At 35.1% G+C, this 16,980-nt stretch overlaps 1 protein-coding gene across 3 annotated transcripts in view; it reads right to left on the bottom strand.

The window, feature by feature from the left end:
• The window catches only part of LOC137046638 (NACHT, LRR and PYD domains-containing protein 3-like), a 99,446-nt gene that overhangs the window by 49,690 nt on the left and 32,776 nt on the right, over positions 1–16,980 (bottom strand). The window contains exons 5-8 of one of the 3 annotated variants that reach the window (XM_067423937.1): positions 7,228–7,389; positions 6,854–7,027; positions 5,984–6,157; positions 1,111–1,272 (exon numbers count right to left, since the gene is read on the bottom strand). In XM_067423937.1, coding sequence (XP_067280038.1) covers positions 1,111–1,272; positions 5,984–6,157; positions 6,854–7,027; positions 7,228–7,389 — 672 coding nt within the window. The remainder of the gene's footprint in view (positions 1–1,110; positions 1,273–5,983; positions 6,158–6,853; positions 7,028–7,227; positions 7,390–16,980) is intronic. The other 2 variants (XM_067423954.1, XM_067423945.1) reach the window with 2 other exon arrangements.

Below are 16,980 nucleotides of genomic sequence, written 5' to 3'. Positions count from 1 at the left end.
ACTCCTTCTCCAGAGACAAAGAGGGAACTGCGTCATCTTTCAAGAATAATCTTTCTGTGAATCCGGCATTAAAATGATTGAGATTGAGGAACCAGTCCTCAGCAAAATGTGCTGCACATAGTTTTAAATTGTGATTATAATTTTCCGGAACCGAATTAACCATAAACTGTAGCCATTGATCTCTACATACATCATCCGTGGGAAGGCCAAACAAAGGTGATTTGACAAACACACTCTACAAAAACAACGCTTCCTATTCTCGACCTGCGAGAGCAAAAGGACCACGCCCCCGAATTTGCATGTTCTTGTGGGCGGAGGGTTCGCAACAAACGGTTTTAGTTGCGTCATTAAAGCAGTAAGTGCAGGGCTGTAGTCCAAACCGGCCGTTCGCTGTAGGCTTTGAATGGGAACTTCTGTTAAATAAAATATCTCGCTTGGCATTGAACTTTGAGCTTAATAATTTTACAGGTATTATTTATGCTCTAACAGCTACATTACACACTAACTAAAGTTTGAAAGATGGAATCGCAAAGAATGGGACCTTTAAAATGATAAGCACTGCATTAACAAGAGTCGAATTCCCGCTGGAAGAGGCTAAAATGGGGGAGAATATTTTATATTTATAATAGAATATAAGAATAGAATATAATTTATAAGAGAACCTTTATAATACGGTGATGCGACACGCCCTGGACCTCACAAAAGTGCTTCTTATCTGATTACTGGATTAATCGATGGAATAATGGGTATAATACTCAATTACAAAAAATAATCGATAGCTGCAGCCCTACTTCACAAGAATTAATAATTCAACAATTTAGGAAAAAAAAACTAAATTTTAACAGAGATGCACAAACTCTTTTAAATGTTTGTTACAGTCTCTTGACATCCACAAAATAAAGTATCTCTCTCTCTCTCTCTCTCTCTCTCTCTCACACACACACACACACACACACACACACACACACACACACACACACACACACACACACACACACACACACACACACACACACACACACACACACACACACACACACACCCAAACACACACACCCAAACACAAACACAAACACACACACACAGGATGATTCTCACTGATCCACATACTTGAGTTTGTCCAGATGGCTGAGTGTATCAGAGAGCAGCTTCAGTCCTGAATCTCCTGGGTGATTGTAGCTCAGATCCAGCTCTCTCAGGTGTGAAGGGTTTGAACTCAGAGCTGATGCCAGAGCACCACAACCTTCCTCCGCCACCACACACTGAGATAATCTACAACAAGAAGTAATTGTTCTTATTCAGTCAGTGTGAGAATGCAGGCTTAATTTGACCCATCAACTAGACGAAGACATCTGACTGACTGCAATGAAATCGTGGTACTGCCTAATATATGAGAGTACTTTTGAAAAGGGATGCTTTTAAATGACACCATGTTCATGTATTTTGATAAATAAACAGAACTAGCACGGCCATCAGACCCTGTAAACTTCCCTCATCAATTTATGCCTTTACAATGTCCCAGAAGTGTTATTTCTGACAGCAAGAAATCTGATCTGGATACAGTCTTTCACAAAACGTGATTTTCTAAGCTTTTTGTTCAAAATGTTGTTTTATTTATGAAATGTACCCATATTCAAGTGTTGATAAAAAAAGATTGCAAGAAGCTAGAATACATTTTTTTAAAGAAGAGAGTGAGCTCTTATTTTTGATATATTGCATGCTCAGATATTCATAAAACAAATATTTTATGAGCTATTTTTTATGAGATTTATGTGAAAATGGTCAAAAACCCTGTCAGTGGCTGGCAACTTAAAAAAAATGTAATGCTTGCAGGGAAAGAGTTAATAGATTGGATTGTCAGAGTATAATAAATATATTGGGATCAAGCCAGTGTGTGGTGCCTGAGACACCCAGTAATGTAAGTCAGAGGAACAGAATATTAGAACAGACCATTTCTATGACAGCTTGCATGCTGTTATTTTGCACAAAGGGGGATACTCTGGTTATAAGGCATGCTAGTTTGCTGGTGTCTCTGTCACATTGCAAGACTTCCTTGGTTAAACCAACTTCAACATAAAAGATCATGCTGACTGACTGACTGATTTACTGCATGAATGTCAAGTAAATAAAGTAAATATGTAAAGATAGGATGTAGACAGGATGATTCTTACTGATCCACATACTTGAGTTTGTACAGATGGCTGAGTGTATCAAAATGCTTACACTACTTCTGACGACATTGCATACCAGTTACGCTCATCAGAGATAGTGTAAGCATTTTGAACTGCAAGAGGTGCTACACTTTTTATATAAGTTGAATATGGAAAGCGATTGGCCTAAAGCTATGGTAATTGTTAAATACGGATATTTTTTCTTACACAAACGCATTGATTTGCTTCAGAAGGCCTTTATTAACCCCTTTATTAACTCTATTTACTGCTATTATAAAGCTTGAAAGAGCTAGGACATTTTTATATAACTCATATTATGTTTGTCTAAAAGAACAATTACATACCGTAATTCTTCAAATAAAGACTGGGCCTTTATTTACCTGAACTCCAGAAGGGAACAGGCTTGTATTTAAAGCAGGCTTTTGTTAGGGGCAGGCCTGTATTTCTAATTCCATCTGTTTGAAAAATGATTGCTTTAAATAAACCTGTTTTAAATTAAAAGTGTTGCATTCCAGTGGACTGATATCATTGATGTTTTCAAGAAACATTTGGAAAAAATATCACCATTTACAACAACAGCCAAAAAGGCGAAAAAGCCAATTGGGTCAGAATTACAATAGCCAAATCACTAACCTCCACAAAATCCAAAATGTTTATTCCACGCTTAATTTCTATATTGGTTGCACATGAGGGGAAAAAAAGCTTCCTTCCACTTAAGAAGAGTTGTATACTCTTCTTACTCTTTACTATTACTTTTACTTACTTTTTCTATATACTCTTTGTATATAGAGTTGTTTTAATCTCTTATTACATAAATACATAAATATTATTTTCTACTTTAAAAAAAACTATAATTTCGTTATTTTTCTAACCCAACTAATGACTCAGTGCTTTCTATATTGGTTGCAAGTGAGGGGAAAAAAAGCTTCCTTCCACTTAAGAAGAGTTGTAGCCTAGAAGAGCTGCGCACTTTTAAACATTTTTTATTTTACTATATCTCACATAAATATTTTTTATACTTAAAAAAAATATATATTTTTTATTTTTTATTTTACTAACCCAACTAATTACTCATCCACATTCCAATGGGTTGCACGCACTTTTCTCAATTCATTATGGAGATATTAAATTTTGATTTTGCATATTGCTTTTTAAACGGTCATTTGTATTGCCTTGTTCATATGATCACTTTACAATATTTCAACAACAGTTTATTTTGAAGCCTATGTTGTTTTCTTGTACAAAATATGTTTTTTCAAGTTAAATGCAGAGAAAGACATAAAAAAGACGAGAGGCTAATATTTTGAAGAACAAAATTTGTGTAGCCTGCCTGACATAGTATTTTCACAGACATCACCTCTCATAGACTACAGTAGCCTATTTAAAACGGCATATATGTATCAGTTATATTCTGAACTTAGTTTACAGAGCAATCCCTGTGTTACATGTATTGTCTTTGTTTGTTGTGTTTTGCTTCCTAGGTTCAGTTGTCACATGTTCCTTTGTTCTGTTTCCCGCCACTTTTCTGTTGTCATAGCAACCCTTGTTAGTTTAGTCCTTTTCAGCTGTGTTTAGTTAATTATCATCTGTGTCACCTGAGCCCTCGTTTAGTCAGTCTTCAGTGTGTGTATTTAGTACCGCCATGTTCATTCCCTCTTTGTCTGGTCTTGAGTTATACTACGTTGAGTTATGTTACATTATATTTGTAGTGTTTGGTGTTCTGTTTAAAGTTTATGATAATAAAGCCTGTCTGTTTGGAAGTCCTGGATCTCCTCATCTTTGCTTTGTTTTCAAACCTCAAATAAAGATTCAAACGGTTGTGAATCAGCGTATTGACAGTTTGAATCTTTATTTGAGGAACACGAAAGGGAAGACAATGCTGAATAAAGTCGTATTTTTGGACCAAAATGTATTGTCGATGCTTCAAAAGAGTCTAACTAACCAACTGATGTCACATATGGACTACTTTGATGATATTTTTATTACCTTCTGGATGTGGACAGTAAAGTGTGCATACACTTACATTCAAAGGACAGAAAGCCCTCTCACTAAATCTAAAATATCTTAAACTGTGTTCCGAGGATGAACGGAGGTCTTACGGTTGTGGAACGACATTGGGGTGAGTCATTAATGAAAGAAATTGCATTTTTGGGTGAACTAACCCTTTAAGTAAATTATCTAGCTTCAGGTCGATCGCTTTACATATTCAACTCTAATAAAAAGTGTAGCGCCTCTTGCAATTCAAAATGCTGATGAGCCTAACTGGTGTGCAATGTCATCAGAGGGTAATAAAGGGTAATAACTAGTGCTGGTCAACGATTAAAATGTTTAATTTAAATTAATAATTACGCGATTAATCGCAGTATGTGCAAAATTCAATAATGAATACAAAAGTGCTGCTAAATGAACAAAAGTGCAATAATATATGGTTTGCAAACACTTTAAACAAATAAGGTGCTTTTTACAGCAGTTAAAAGTTAGTAACAATTACAATATTTCTTGTAAATATCAACTTAAACATTAATCAAATAAAATTTAATTGGTGGTATACACATATTTATTCTGTAGTAATACTTAAATCTGCATATTTGTGATATTCACCCCAGGGCATTATTTAATTGTATAAAGGCCATTTTTTAAAATCTTGTATCTAAATGTATGCATTATCTTTCATGTTAAATTCTTACATTTGATTAATAAATTCAGTTATAATAGTAAAGACACTATAGCCTGTTACCAATCAAATTAAATAATTTAAACTGCAAAAAATACAGCTGCAATACATAATGTTATAAGATTGATGTTCTAAATAAAATGCAATCATACTTTTAAACATAACCGCCAATAGGGGGCAGCAAGTGATCGACTTCATAAGTGAGTCATTGAGTCGTTTATTCAAATGATTCATTCAAAACGCTGAATCATTTAGTAACAAAACACTGCGCTGAGTGTTGCTTTCTTTTGGAACTATTTTCGCTGGTGAAATCATGGGTGAAATGGAACGAATATTAGTTTGGATCTAAAATGTAAGTAACTTAATATTAATTAGGATACTTGTTTATTGAACTAGGCTACACTGTTCATGCTACACAATTCATGATTGCAAAGTCGACTTGTGTTATTAACAATATCATAAACCATAAATATCAACAACTGCAAAAAACTCAGTTTTACCCCAGTATGCTTCTTCTGTGGGTTTATATTGCTGCTGAATTGTTTTGATTTCTCCACGAATGTCTCTCACAAAGAGACAGGCAGCGCAAACCTCAACGCGACTTGTTAACGTACCAGAGGCAGCGATACACTCATCAATCACTATTTACATTGAACATAATAAACACAAGAAAAAATCTGAATAATTCTTGCGTTTCTGGTTATTTTTATATTTTATTTGTCCCATTTGTCCCAGACAAAGAATGTCAAGCCCTTGGCTTAGGCTACAGACAGCACTGTTCTCTTCTGTGACTAATGGTTTGTCTGCATGTGTATTCAGAGGCAGTGAGCAACAGCCTTTCAATATAATAATAAATAACTACGTTAATGCGCAATAAAATAATTGTCAGCGTTAATTAATAAATGTGTTAACGCATTAACGCGATTAACTTGCCCAGCCCTAATAATGTTTTAAATATTTATATTTTTCTTACACAAACGCATTGATTTGTTTCAAAAGGCTTTTATTAAATAGAACTTTTTAATAGAACTCTGACTGCGTTTGTCTGACAAAAACGTCACATACAGCTAGGATGACTTTAAGGTGAGTAAACCATGGGGTAATATTATTTTTGGGGTTGAACTAACCCTTTAAATACCTCAGTATGTTGAGTTGGCAGTTTGGACTCATCAGTCCAGCAGAAAGCAGCTTCACTCCCAAATCCTGTAGGTCATTGTTACTCAGGTCTAGCTCTCTCAGGGAGGAGTTTGGTGATTGTAGAGCTGAAGCCACAACTTCACAGCACTGATCAGTGAAACCACAGGCTGTTAACCTGCAAAAGGGGGATACTCTGGTTATAAGGCATGCTAGTTTGCTGGTGTCTCCATGACACTACAAGACTTCCTTGGTTAACCAACTTCAAAATAAAAGATCATGCTGATTGACTGACTGATTTACTGCAGGAATGTCAGTAAAGTAATTAAAGTAAATATGTAATTAAAGTAAATATGTAAAGATACAATGCAGACAACATGATTCTTACTGATCCACATACTTGAGTTTGTCCAGATGGTTGAGTGTATCAAGCTTGTATATCCATATTTAAAACTTTATAGAGTAAATTATCTATTTTCTGGCTGATTGCTTTACGTAATAAACTCACATAAAAAGTGTAAGACCTCTAGCAGTTCAAAATGCTTACGCTATGTCTGACGACATTGCACACCAGTTACGCTCATCAGGTGTAGCGTACGCATTTTGAATTGCGAGAGGTGCTACACTTTTTATTAGAGTTGAATATGTAAAGCGATCAGCCTGAAGCAAGATAATTTACTTTATAACATTTTAAATATTTATATTTTTCTTACACAAACGGATTGATTTGCTTCAAATGGCCTTTATTAAATATAACTTTTTAATGTAACTCTGTGTTTGTCAGAAAAAAATGTAATATACACCTAGGATGACTTTAAGGTGAGTAAACCATGGGCTAATATTATTTTTGGGGGTGAACTAGCCCTTTAAATACCTCAGTATGTTGAGTTGACAGTTTGGATTCATCAGTCCAGCACCGAGCAGCTTCACTCCCGAGTCCTGTAGGTCATTGTTACTCAGGTCCAGCTCTCTCAGGGAGGAGTTTGGTGATTGTAGAGCTGAAGCCACAACTTCACAGCACTGATCAGTGAGATTGCAGGATGTTAACCTGCAAAAGGGGATACTCTGGTTATAAGGCATGCTAGTTTGTTGGTGTCTACATGACACTACAAGACTTCCTTGGTTAACCAACTTCAACATAAAAGATCATGCTGATTGACTGACTGATTTACTGCAGGAAAGTCAAGCAATTAAAGTTAATATGTAAAGATACAACACAGACAGGATGATTCTTACTGCTCCACATACTTGAGTTGGTCCAGATGGTTGAGTTTATCAGAGAGCAGCTTCAGTCCTGAATCTCCTGGGTGATTGCAGCTCAGATCCAGCTCTCTCAGGTGTGAAGGGTTTGAACTCAGAGCTGATGCCAGAGCAGCACAACCTTCCTCCGTCACCATACAGCCAGATAATCTACAACAACAGTAAGTGTTCTTATTCAGTCAGTGTGCTTTATTATTAAAAATAAAATAAAAACTCTCCAAAAATGGTGTTAGTCAAAGTATTCATGGAATACAAAATTTAAAGGGGCCATGTTACGAGGAATCAAATTTACTTGATATTTGTACATATAAAAGCTAACTGTACTCAGAGGTTGTTTTCATTTTTTAGTCCATCATTTTGACAAATTGCATTGAGGGTGACTGTAGGGTGTACCGGTGGTGAAGGTGTAAACACAAATGACGATGAAAAGGAATATAAAGTCCAGGGTGTTTATTTTGGTGAAAAAATCATGGATCCCAAGCAAAATGCAAAAATATGTACAGTGACAAAAAAACAAGGCAAAGCAATAAAGTCAAATAAAAATATATATATGTAGTGATGTTACGTCTGTCACCGATGCTCCGAAGCTTGCTTCAAACTCGAACGGTCCTTGCAATGAACCACTGCTTCGGAGCTTGTATCATTACGTCACTAGTCACGTGAAAATGCCTTCTGAAGCAAACACACTGCTTCACTCCTGTAGTGAACCACCTGACTGCTTTGACAGCCCAATCAGTGTTGACAAGTTTGAAACCTGTTGGCTGTATTTCTTATGTGCTTTCACACATAATACTGACATGCTAAAAAATAAATAAATAAATAAATAAATAAATAAATAAAACACTATAGAAACCATTACTGAAATTATATTGCATTTAATGGTTTTCATGGGAATTTTATTGGTTGTAATGGGAATTATAGTGGTCTCTGTGGCTCTCTTCTGATATGTGTTGGGTTCTATTGGTGGGGGCATCACATCCTAATGGAATATGTCCCACACACGAAAAAAATGAATATATAAAAAATCTGTAGTGGTTTAAATGCTAAAAGCCAACCTATTGGTATTTTAATCGAAACCATTAGAATTTCTGTGATGGTTTCAAACTTTTTAAAGCTGCTCTGGTCTTCTGTTCTTGTCTAAAGAAATAATTACACACACCCATCATGCTTAATGTTTTATTATCAAGGTGAACACATGAAATTCATCAGTATCTGTAAAAATTCACCTACATAAATGAGTTTCACAGCACTAACACGGTTTCAGCTTTGATCGCCTCTGTAAACACGTAATAAACGGGGCGTTAACATAAGCCTACTTGCATTTTATGGTTATCAGCTTTGTTGCATTACATTTACTTCACCAGGAGATGGTGCTGCAATTTCTATCTGAATGAAGCATGAGTAATGAACCATTTTCAACACAATTGTATCAGAAAGCAATAATGCTTCGAAACGCTTCATTTGGCCATCACTATATACATGTATATGTTCACGTATGTATTCTGGCTATGCTTATATCCAGGCTCAGAAATACAGCAGGTACTGCCACATGCAAAAACTTTCAAAATGGCTACCAGGAGCCGTTTTATAGAGTTAGGCCCCTCCCACTTAGAACATACCATGTGGAGCAATTCTAAAGCAAGATAAAAAAACTATACAAATACACATAACACATGGCTTTAACATGCAACATATGAATTGCACTATTGATTAAAGTAATTAATTCAAACATTGCAAATAAAGATGCATGGGAAATTCTAGTTTAGTTGATTTCCCCCGGGATGTCACCTGAAAATGGTAGAGCCCTTCCTATTGGGCAAATGGAAGCTTTAAAAATGGCAGCTTCTGCTGCACATGGGTTTGGCAATTGAGCAGTGACATCCAATAGAGGGAATGCACGTGACGTCATCGTCAGCTGGAGTGACTGTGATTACTAGGGGTGTGCATTGGCACTGCCTTCACGATTCGATTACGATTCACCAGTTAACGATTCGATTCAATTCGATTCTACGATGCATTGTGATGCATCAAAATTCTACTGCACACAAAGCAAATTTTTCATCAGTCATGAGGCAATACAAGCAGATATTAAACAACAGATTGTATTGGCTGCTGTGTGTCTCCTGTATCTTTGACATAAAAGTTATTAAATAAAATTAAATGTAATTAAATAAAATTAAATAAAATGCAATTAACCCTTAAATGCATGACTGTTTCACCAAACATTCTTACATATTCAGGTCGTTAGCGACCCAGATCTATATTTAACATGGATAGACCTCTACCTGTCGTGATAATATATAAAACTCCTGATTTTAGAGTAACAGCTACAGAAGAATAAAATAAAACCTATTTCGTTACCTTTTGGAGCTTGACCATGACCATGACCATTTAAAACATGTAAGTAGTAACGTTTCCATATAGTGTTTCTGTTTGCTATCTGTTAGGCTATATAAAAAAATGAGTATTTTTATAACGGGTAGGCTATAAAAATAAATAAATACATATTTTTATTTATTCGTTTTTATAAAATGCAGAAGTTGTTTTTTAATTCTGTAAGAAAAATGAGTCTGATGTTTGCAACTTGTTGTTTGAGTTCAAGACTCATCCGTCGTCTTAATGGCAGTTTGCGGCTTTGCTCTGATATTTTTGATCTGTATTAGTGCTCTTTAAATTATTTGTTCTGCATTTTGTCTTAAATATAGTTGTTCTAAACAATTTAATCAAACACTTGTTGGCTGTTGATTTGTTTGCCGCCTTCTTTTTTTATTCTAAGTTTTGGCGATGTGCGATGTGCATTTATTAAATTGTTCGTTTTTTGTTAATTTTCCTTTTGAACAATATCCCACTGAATATCTTCCACTGTATTTTTATACCAAACAGCGTTTTAGCTATAGTACTTGTTTTGTACCAGGCCTAAGTTATTTAATAAGTTTATTAAATTTATTTTAAAGAATGAATTTTAGTTTATTTTATTCAAAACTGTTTTTTTTTTTTTTTTTTTTTTTTGGACATGTAACTGTTACAGTTTGCATTTTTGATAATAAATTATTAAAATGCAAAGTCAGTCTGATTGCTGTTTTTAATGTTATTTTTAGCCTATAACGTTCCGGCCACTGATTTTTGTGTCCGTAAGCGCTGTATAGTTTAAAAGCTTTACTATTCTGTTTTAAGCACTTCATTTTTATTTTGAACGCACTATCATCATGCTTTAGCATTTTCTGTCATAAGGTGCTAAACGTCAACTTGGACTATACCTTTCCTTGTATATACGCAAGTTTTTATAATAATATCATAAATGAATGATTATTCGACTAATCGCTAAAATGCAGGAGTGTTAATCGACTAGGAATATCTTTAGTCGGGGGCAGCCCTAGACGATTCATTGAGAAAACTCGAGTTACTCGATTTCGAAAAGTCCTTGATGCTAAATACATATTATATATACTTTATAATATCTTTTAAAAAACACCATTTAAATGTTCTCAAGGCTAAGTGCAACAAACATCAGAACAAGCTGTAACGTGTGTGTGATGTAGATTTGTGTAATTTAAATATCAGACTTTAATCATATTTATATCTACTTAGAGCTGATCTGGCAACTCTAGAATTCCCATCTCTACTCTTGTTCTTATTTTAAGTTTCCTTCCTGTCGAAATTTTTTGCTTCTTACAAAAATCACAAAGCTTTCAGAAGACAGTAAAGGCTCATGTCATCCCTGAGCTGAAGCTGAAACATGAAAGGGAAGTTTCACAAGGTAATAATGTTTAGGAATTTTTGTTATTTATATTACTATTATTTTGGTTTATTGGTTGTAGGTTTAGTTTTAGATTGAACTTTGTTTACCTTTTTTAAGTAATTTGAAATAGATTTTTTTATAATATAATATGGCAATTGTATGCATTAAAATCTAGTTTCACAATTATTATTGTATGCAATTTCAGCTATACAACTTAATTTTCAAAAAAGAAAACAAATTAAATGTAAATTTTAAGATACCGGACCTATTTTCTCTTATATATTTAGCATTGCTCTTTAATAAAGGAAAATTATTATCCGATTAATCGATCGATGAAGTGCTAGATTAATCGATTACAAAAAGTATCGATAGCTGCAGCCCTAAACTGTAGTTTCTACCCCTGTCCAGTTGCAATCTAGTGTGGCAGCAGATCACAAGTTCAAAACTTACACTAGAAGTCTGTCCAAATTCATGGATTTGATAACACACAGGCGTGTCCATTTTCTAATAATAAAGTTAGTATACTTACACTTACATAATTTTCTAATCCAGTTTTTGTTTTGTTTTAAATGGTGTCTGTCATTAAAAAAAAACTTGATTCTTTTAACCATACACACACACAAAAAAGATAATACTTTTTTTTTAACGTAATATGGTGCATAATTATTTTTTGGCTTTACTGAGGTACGTTGTTACGTGATATTGTTTGCAATTCTGATGTTCAATTAGCAACTTCAATGCCACAGAAACATACAAATACAACAATGATAACCACCATAGAGGGGTTTGCAAAACAGATGGTGTCTCATTTACGACATGACAAGCTGCCGCACTGGACTACTGCATTCTGAGGCAGCAGGAGAAACCTAGAAGGCATGAGTATGAGCGGCTTTATTCTGTGCTGTCGTCTCCACCCGTCTCAAAGCATCTCTCCTTTATATTGTATTTTTCTGTTCGTCTGGCATTTTTGCAACAACACAAACTTGTTTCTGCAGTGACTTTTAGCATGTTTCCTATAACCTGTGTAGTGAACAGCATATTCGAGGGAACAGTTTATGGTCGGACTACTCTCCGTTTGTCCGAACAAATCAACATTATGAAGGCATCAGATAAAGATGGTAGGACATCAGCCAGACACCTCTTAGAGGGCAAGAAGTATAACATTTGTACCAAGCCTGAGTATTCTCTGTGGCAGCTATTTATAATGCAACATCTTACACAAATTCAGCTGTTAATGTACAAATGAATGAATGCATGACAGTTCGGTCTTTTTCCATCTTGGTTGGATTAATGATTAATTTAGAATATGGCCAAAGGTGGTGGTCTGGAAAGTGAGAGATACATTGGTAAAACTTTAACCCCTTAAGCCCAAAGTGTCCCGCCTGCGGCACACCCCCCCACAGAAAAAATTACTAAGCATGCCTGAATGTAATAACACACACACACACACACACACACAATCACAATATCCTAGCCGAGAAAAAAATAATTTTCATATTTTTCAAAAATCTTGCATGGATCAACATAAAATAGGTGTCATTTGAAAGTTTAAAGTCTAAATTTTACAATGAATGTAGCCATTATGAGTATCTCCAAAGTAGTGATGAGTTATTTGCTAATAAAACAGGGGGAGAGAATCTTATTTTTTTGGGGGGGGTTATTATGTACTGCAACGTGTCAATCACATCACACAACTCAGATAGTCATGTGTCATATATCATTTGAAAGGTCTCACGGAGTAGAACACACAAAAAGCATAATTGTTTTGGCCTTTGACTAAACTTGAGTGAGTTTTTTGTAAGTTAAGTCCAGCAAGACCCATATGTAAATAATATACTGATGCGGCATTCACGTGGCGTTTTTCAATCATAACTTCATGAAATGTGGAAAATCACACCATTATTTACAGCAGATTCTCACGATTACAAAGAGCCCAAGCTCACCATAATCCGTTTTTTAGATCTAATGATATTCCTCGTTGAAGTGTAACACACAAAAAAACAGCCCAGACACACACACGAGCATTTTAAACTCGAGTGGAGAAGAAAAATAACAGTTGCTTAGACTTGGCGTTTAGGCTTGTAACTCCATGGAACATGCTCCGATTGTTAAAAATGGCACATCCTTGTTTTCAGCAGACTCTCACAATTAAAAAGAGACCAAGGACACCACAATCCGTCACTCTGATCGTAAAATATTCCCAGAAGGATTTAGAACACATTTTAAGCTGAGAGGAGCACAGAAGCTACAAAGTGGCGTTTAGACTTAACTTCATGAAAAATGCTCCGATTTTTGAAAAGTGCACATCTTTATTTACAGACTCTCGCGATTAAAAAGAGACCAAGGACACCATAATCAGTCACACGGATCGAAAGTTATTACTCATTGAATTATAACAAATCATAACCTGACAGAAGAATAACAGTCACTCTAAAGTGGCGTTTAGGCTTGTAACTTCATGAAACATGCTCCAGTTGTTGAAAACAGCACATCAGTACTTACACTGGATGCTTACAGTGGAGTCCAAAATCAACACAATCCATTGAGTAGATCTCGAAATATTCCTCACTGATGTTGTGTTGATCAGTGGAGTTCTGAATAACATGGCCATTCATTTCTATAGCAGCCAGGGGGCGCCCGCGGGCGGTACACTCCGGCTTAGATGAATAATGCTGTCTTCACGTGCTATCGGAAGTTTCCTACTTCCCACTTCAGAAGTCGTGATTACGAGCTTGTTGTGTTCAGGTGGAAAGAATGGAGGACGCCAGGTTCAGGTTGTTTATAATCACATTCACAATAAAGGCACAATGTAGACAATATTAAGGCTGCTTAAAGACTAAAATGGCAATAGTTTTCAGCCATACATGATCCTATTGTATAGCTACTTTTACCACTAGATAGTCAGCTTGCTCACTATTCTGGAATGATGGTCAACTAGATGCGATTTTTCGACGTGTTTAAAATACACAATATGCTTCAAATTATTATTAACTTATGTAAATATTTACTACTTTAACGACAAGACAATGAAATTGTTGTGGGGAAAAAAACGAATAAAACACCTGCCACAGCAGAAATTCTCCCATCTGCGGTTTTTAACGGTTATGTCACGCCCATCTCGGGAACTTGGGTATCAAAGTTATTCTCACATAAACCCATAATACATTTCATTTGTACCTGTGCTCAAGAACTTAACAAGTATGAAAATATACATAAATTGTTATCTGTTTGCACTGCATAAGTTATGCATTATATCTAGATTAATCCTTATTAAAGGTACTAAAGTTATATAGTCAAGAGCAGAGCATATTTAGTGAGCAATTACTTGTGTTCTTTACAGTGTCATTATAAGTGGTTACTGTCACTTTAAAAGATCTTCCGCTGTCGGCTATTGCAAATGATGCCTATCTCACACACATCTCATTTTCTCACACCTCTTTAAAATCATTTAAGATGTTATTTAACTTTTTTTAAGGCTGTTCTTATGAAGAAACTTAACATAACTGGCATCTTGGCATAATTGTGCTTTCCTGTAGCTCAACCAGTAGAGCGTGGCACTAGCAATGCCAAGGTCATGGGTTCGATTCCCAGGGAAAGAAAACTGATAATAATGTAAAAAATGTGTACCTTGAATGCAATGTAAGTCGCTTTGGATAAAAGCGTCTGCCAAATGCATAAATGTAAATGTATAATTGTGTGTGTTATTGTTCCTTAAAGTGCGAAAGAGGACTTGAATTTGGGCGTTGTGTGAGTTTTTCATACAGCACGCTCTCTTTGTCTTGTCACTCTTAAATGGTTTAAAAGCATTTGCATGAATAAACTCGTGATCATATAATGTAACACTAGTCAGGGGATTAGAGAAAATTAATATTTACCAGCGGAGTCTCCTCCCGTTTCTACTAATGATGGTTGATACAACTTCCCACGCCCTGCGCAGATATCAACAGCTCAACTAGGTTGCCAGGTTGAGGCCACTATGGGTTAAATTTGTGTGATGTGTCGATTGTATGATTTGCCGTTTCATACAAGATCTGGCAACTGAACACCTTTGGAATAACAGATTTGTGATAATTCAAAGAACAAAGTTTGGGCCATACAAATTACGGGAGATTTCCAGGAGAAATTACAAAATGGGAGGGGGGCGGGAGATGGGTGTGAAATATGGAGACTTCCGGCGAAAACAGGAGTGTTGACAGGTATGTCCCTCAGCAAGTTATAGTAATTTATTATAATATTCTATCTTCAAAGAAAAATATAATAATTTGAACATGAAAAAACAAATGCAAAGAATGTAACAAGTTCTGACAACAAACCGTGCAATAAAAAATACAGAGTGTAAATGAACAAGCGGTGCAAAAAATAAATCTTCTCAAATACAAAGTGAGGAAAATATACTGAAAACGGTGTAAAACACAAACTACATACAAAAAGAGCGCTCAAAAAGAACGCTCACCACGTCGCTCATGAACCGCTCACGCTCACCGGTGAAAGAAATCCCACTCAGATCCCACTCCGACATGAAATTGATCTGTAGGCTTATAGCTTTCTGTTTGTAATGAAATTCTTGAAAAAATGTATCAAATACAGTGGTTATAAATAGACAAGCAGTAATTGCGATTAATTGCTGAAGTTTTATCACGATATACGGTATTATCACGATATTGAAATAAGTTGCAAAAAATAGTGTTGCCATAGCATAACAGCTTTAAGAACTATTTTTGTAAGAACAAAAATAACTGAATGTTTAAATACAATAATGCACCAAAAATATACACAGCTCTGGAAAAAAAATTAAGAGACCAATTAACATTGAGAAAAAATGAGAAATTAATGTTAAGTGGTCTCTTGATTTTCTTCAGAGCTGTAAAAGTACAATTTTCAAACAGATTAAAGTGCAAAAGAATTACGCTATAAAGAACAACAGGTAGGCTTACAAATTACAATAAGGTCTCATTATTTAATGCATTAACTAAGATTGAGCAATAGCTACATTTGTTAAAGCAAGTATAATGTTTTTGGTAATGTTAGTTCAGTAATACTGATCATTGTTAGTTTTATCTTAGGTCCATAAAAAGTTATTTTGATTTTGATTTTAATGTTATTTAACAGTAACTAAGAAATGAACATTACTTAGAATGATTAATTCTTTATAAGCATTTTTCATTGTCAGTTTGGTAATAATGAAGTCGGATGTCTCAAAGTTTTACTGAACAATAACAAATAATTAGAACAGTTCTAATTATTAGGGCATGTTGTAGTCCAGATTAAAACATAAAAATGTTTAAGTCTGAAAATAAATAGGCTATTATTTAAGTCTTTAAGTATTAAGTATTTGATGCTGTGATGAACATTGAGATTACAAAAAACGAATAGCTGGCTGTTTTAAAAACTACAAGGGTTTTTGTTTTGTTTGCTGGTTTCCGGGGTAACCGGCTCCATTCTGCCGTTCATCAGCGCCCTCTGCTGTCACCGAGAGTCACTTCAGCAGCGCGTCTCCTTCACCGGTTCAGTCATGTGCAAACGCACGTTGGGTTTGTTTATATCTGAGCTCGTGTCCCTTTGACAGAATACAGCGGTGTTGAGGTTGATTGGCAAAGTATTCTTGATTGTTAATAAATTATTATTTACGATATTTTATAGATATTTTATAGTGCCCACGATAACAATATTGTGCATATTCATTATCGTGATAAATCACATTATCGAAAATCGGCACATGCCTAAAATAGACAAGCAGTAATTTTGGAGTGACAGTCTGTAGCCTAGTTTTTATTAATTTAAAAGCATTAAATTAAGTTTATCAGTTTAAAAAATATGCCAGCCCTTTGGCAAATTTGCCTATAAAGTGCAATAACTGACAAAGTATATTTGATTTGTGTTATTTTATTTCCATGAACATTCTGTTGCTAAACAAGCATGTAAATGAAACAAAAGCACACGAGAAGAAATGCATTTAGAACTTCCCAAAACACATCTGGGTTATCAAAGTATCGGATCGTTTA

Source organism: Pseudorasbora parva, chromosome 2 (genome assembly GCF_024679245.1).
Source record: "Pseudorasbora parva isolate DD20220531a chromosome 2, ASM2467924v1, whole genome shotgun sequence".
Lineage (NCBI taxonomy): Eukaryota > Metazoa > Chordata > Actinopteri > Cypriniformes > Gobionidae > Pseudorasbora > Pseudorasbora parva.
This window is presented reverse-complemented; position numbering and strand designations above follow the sequence as displayed.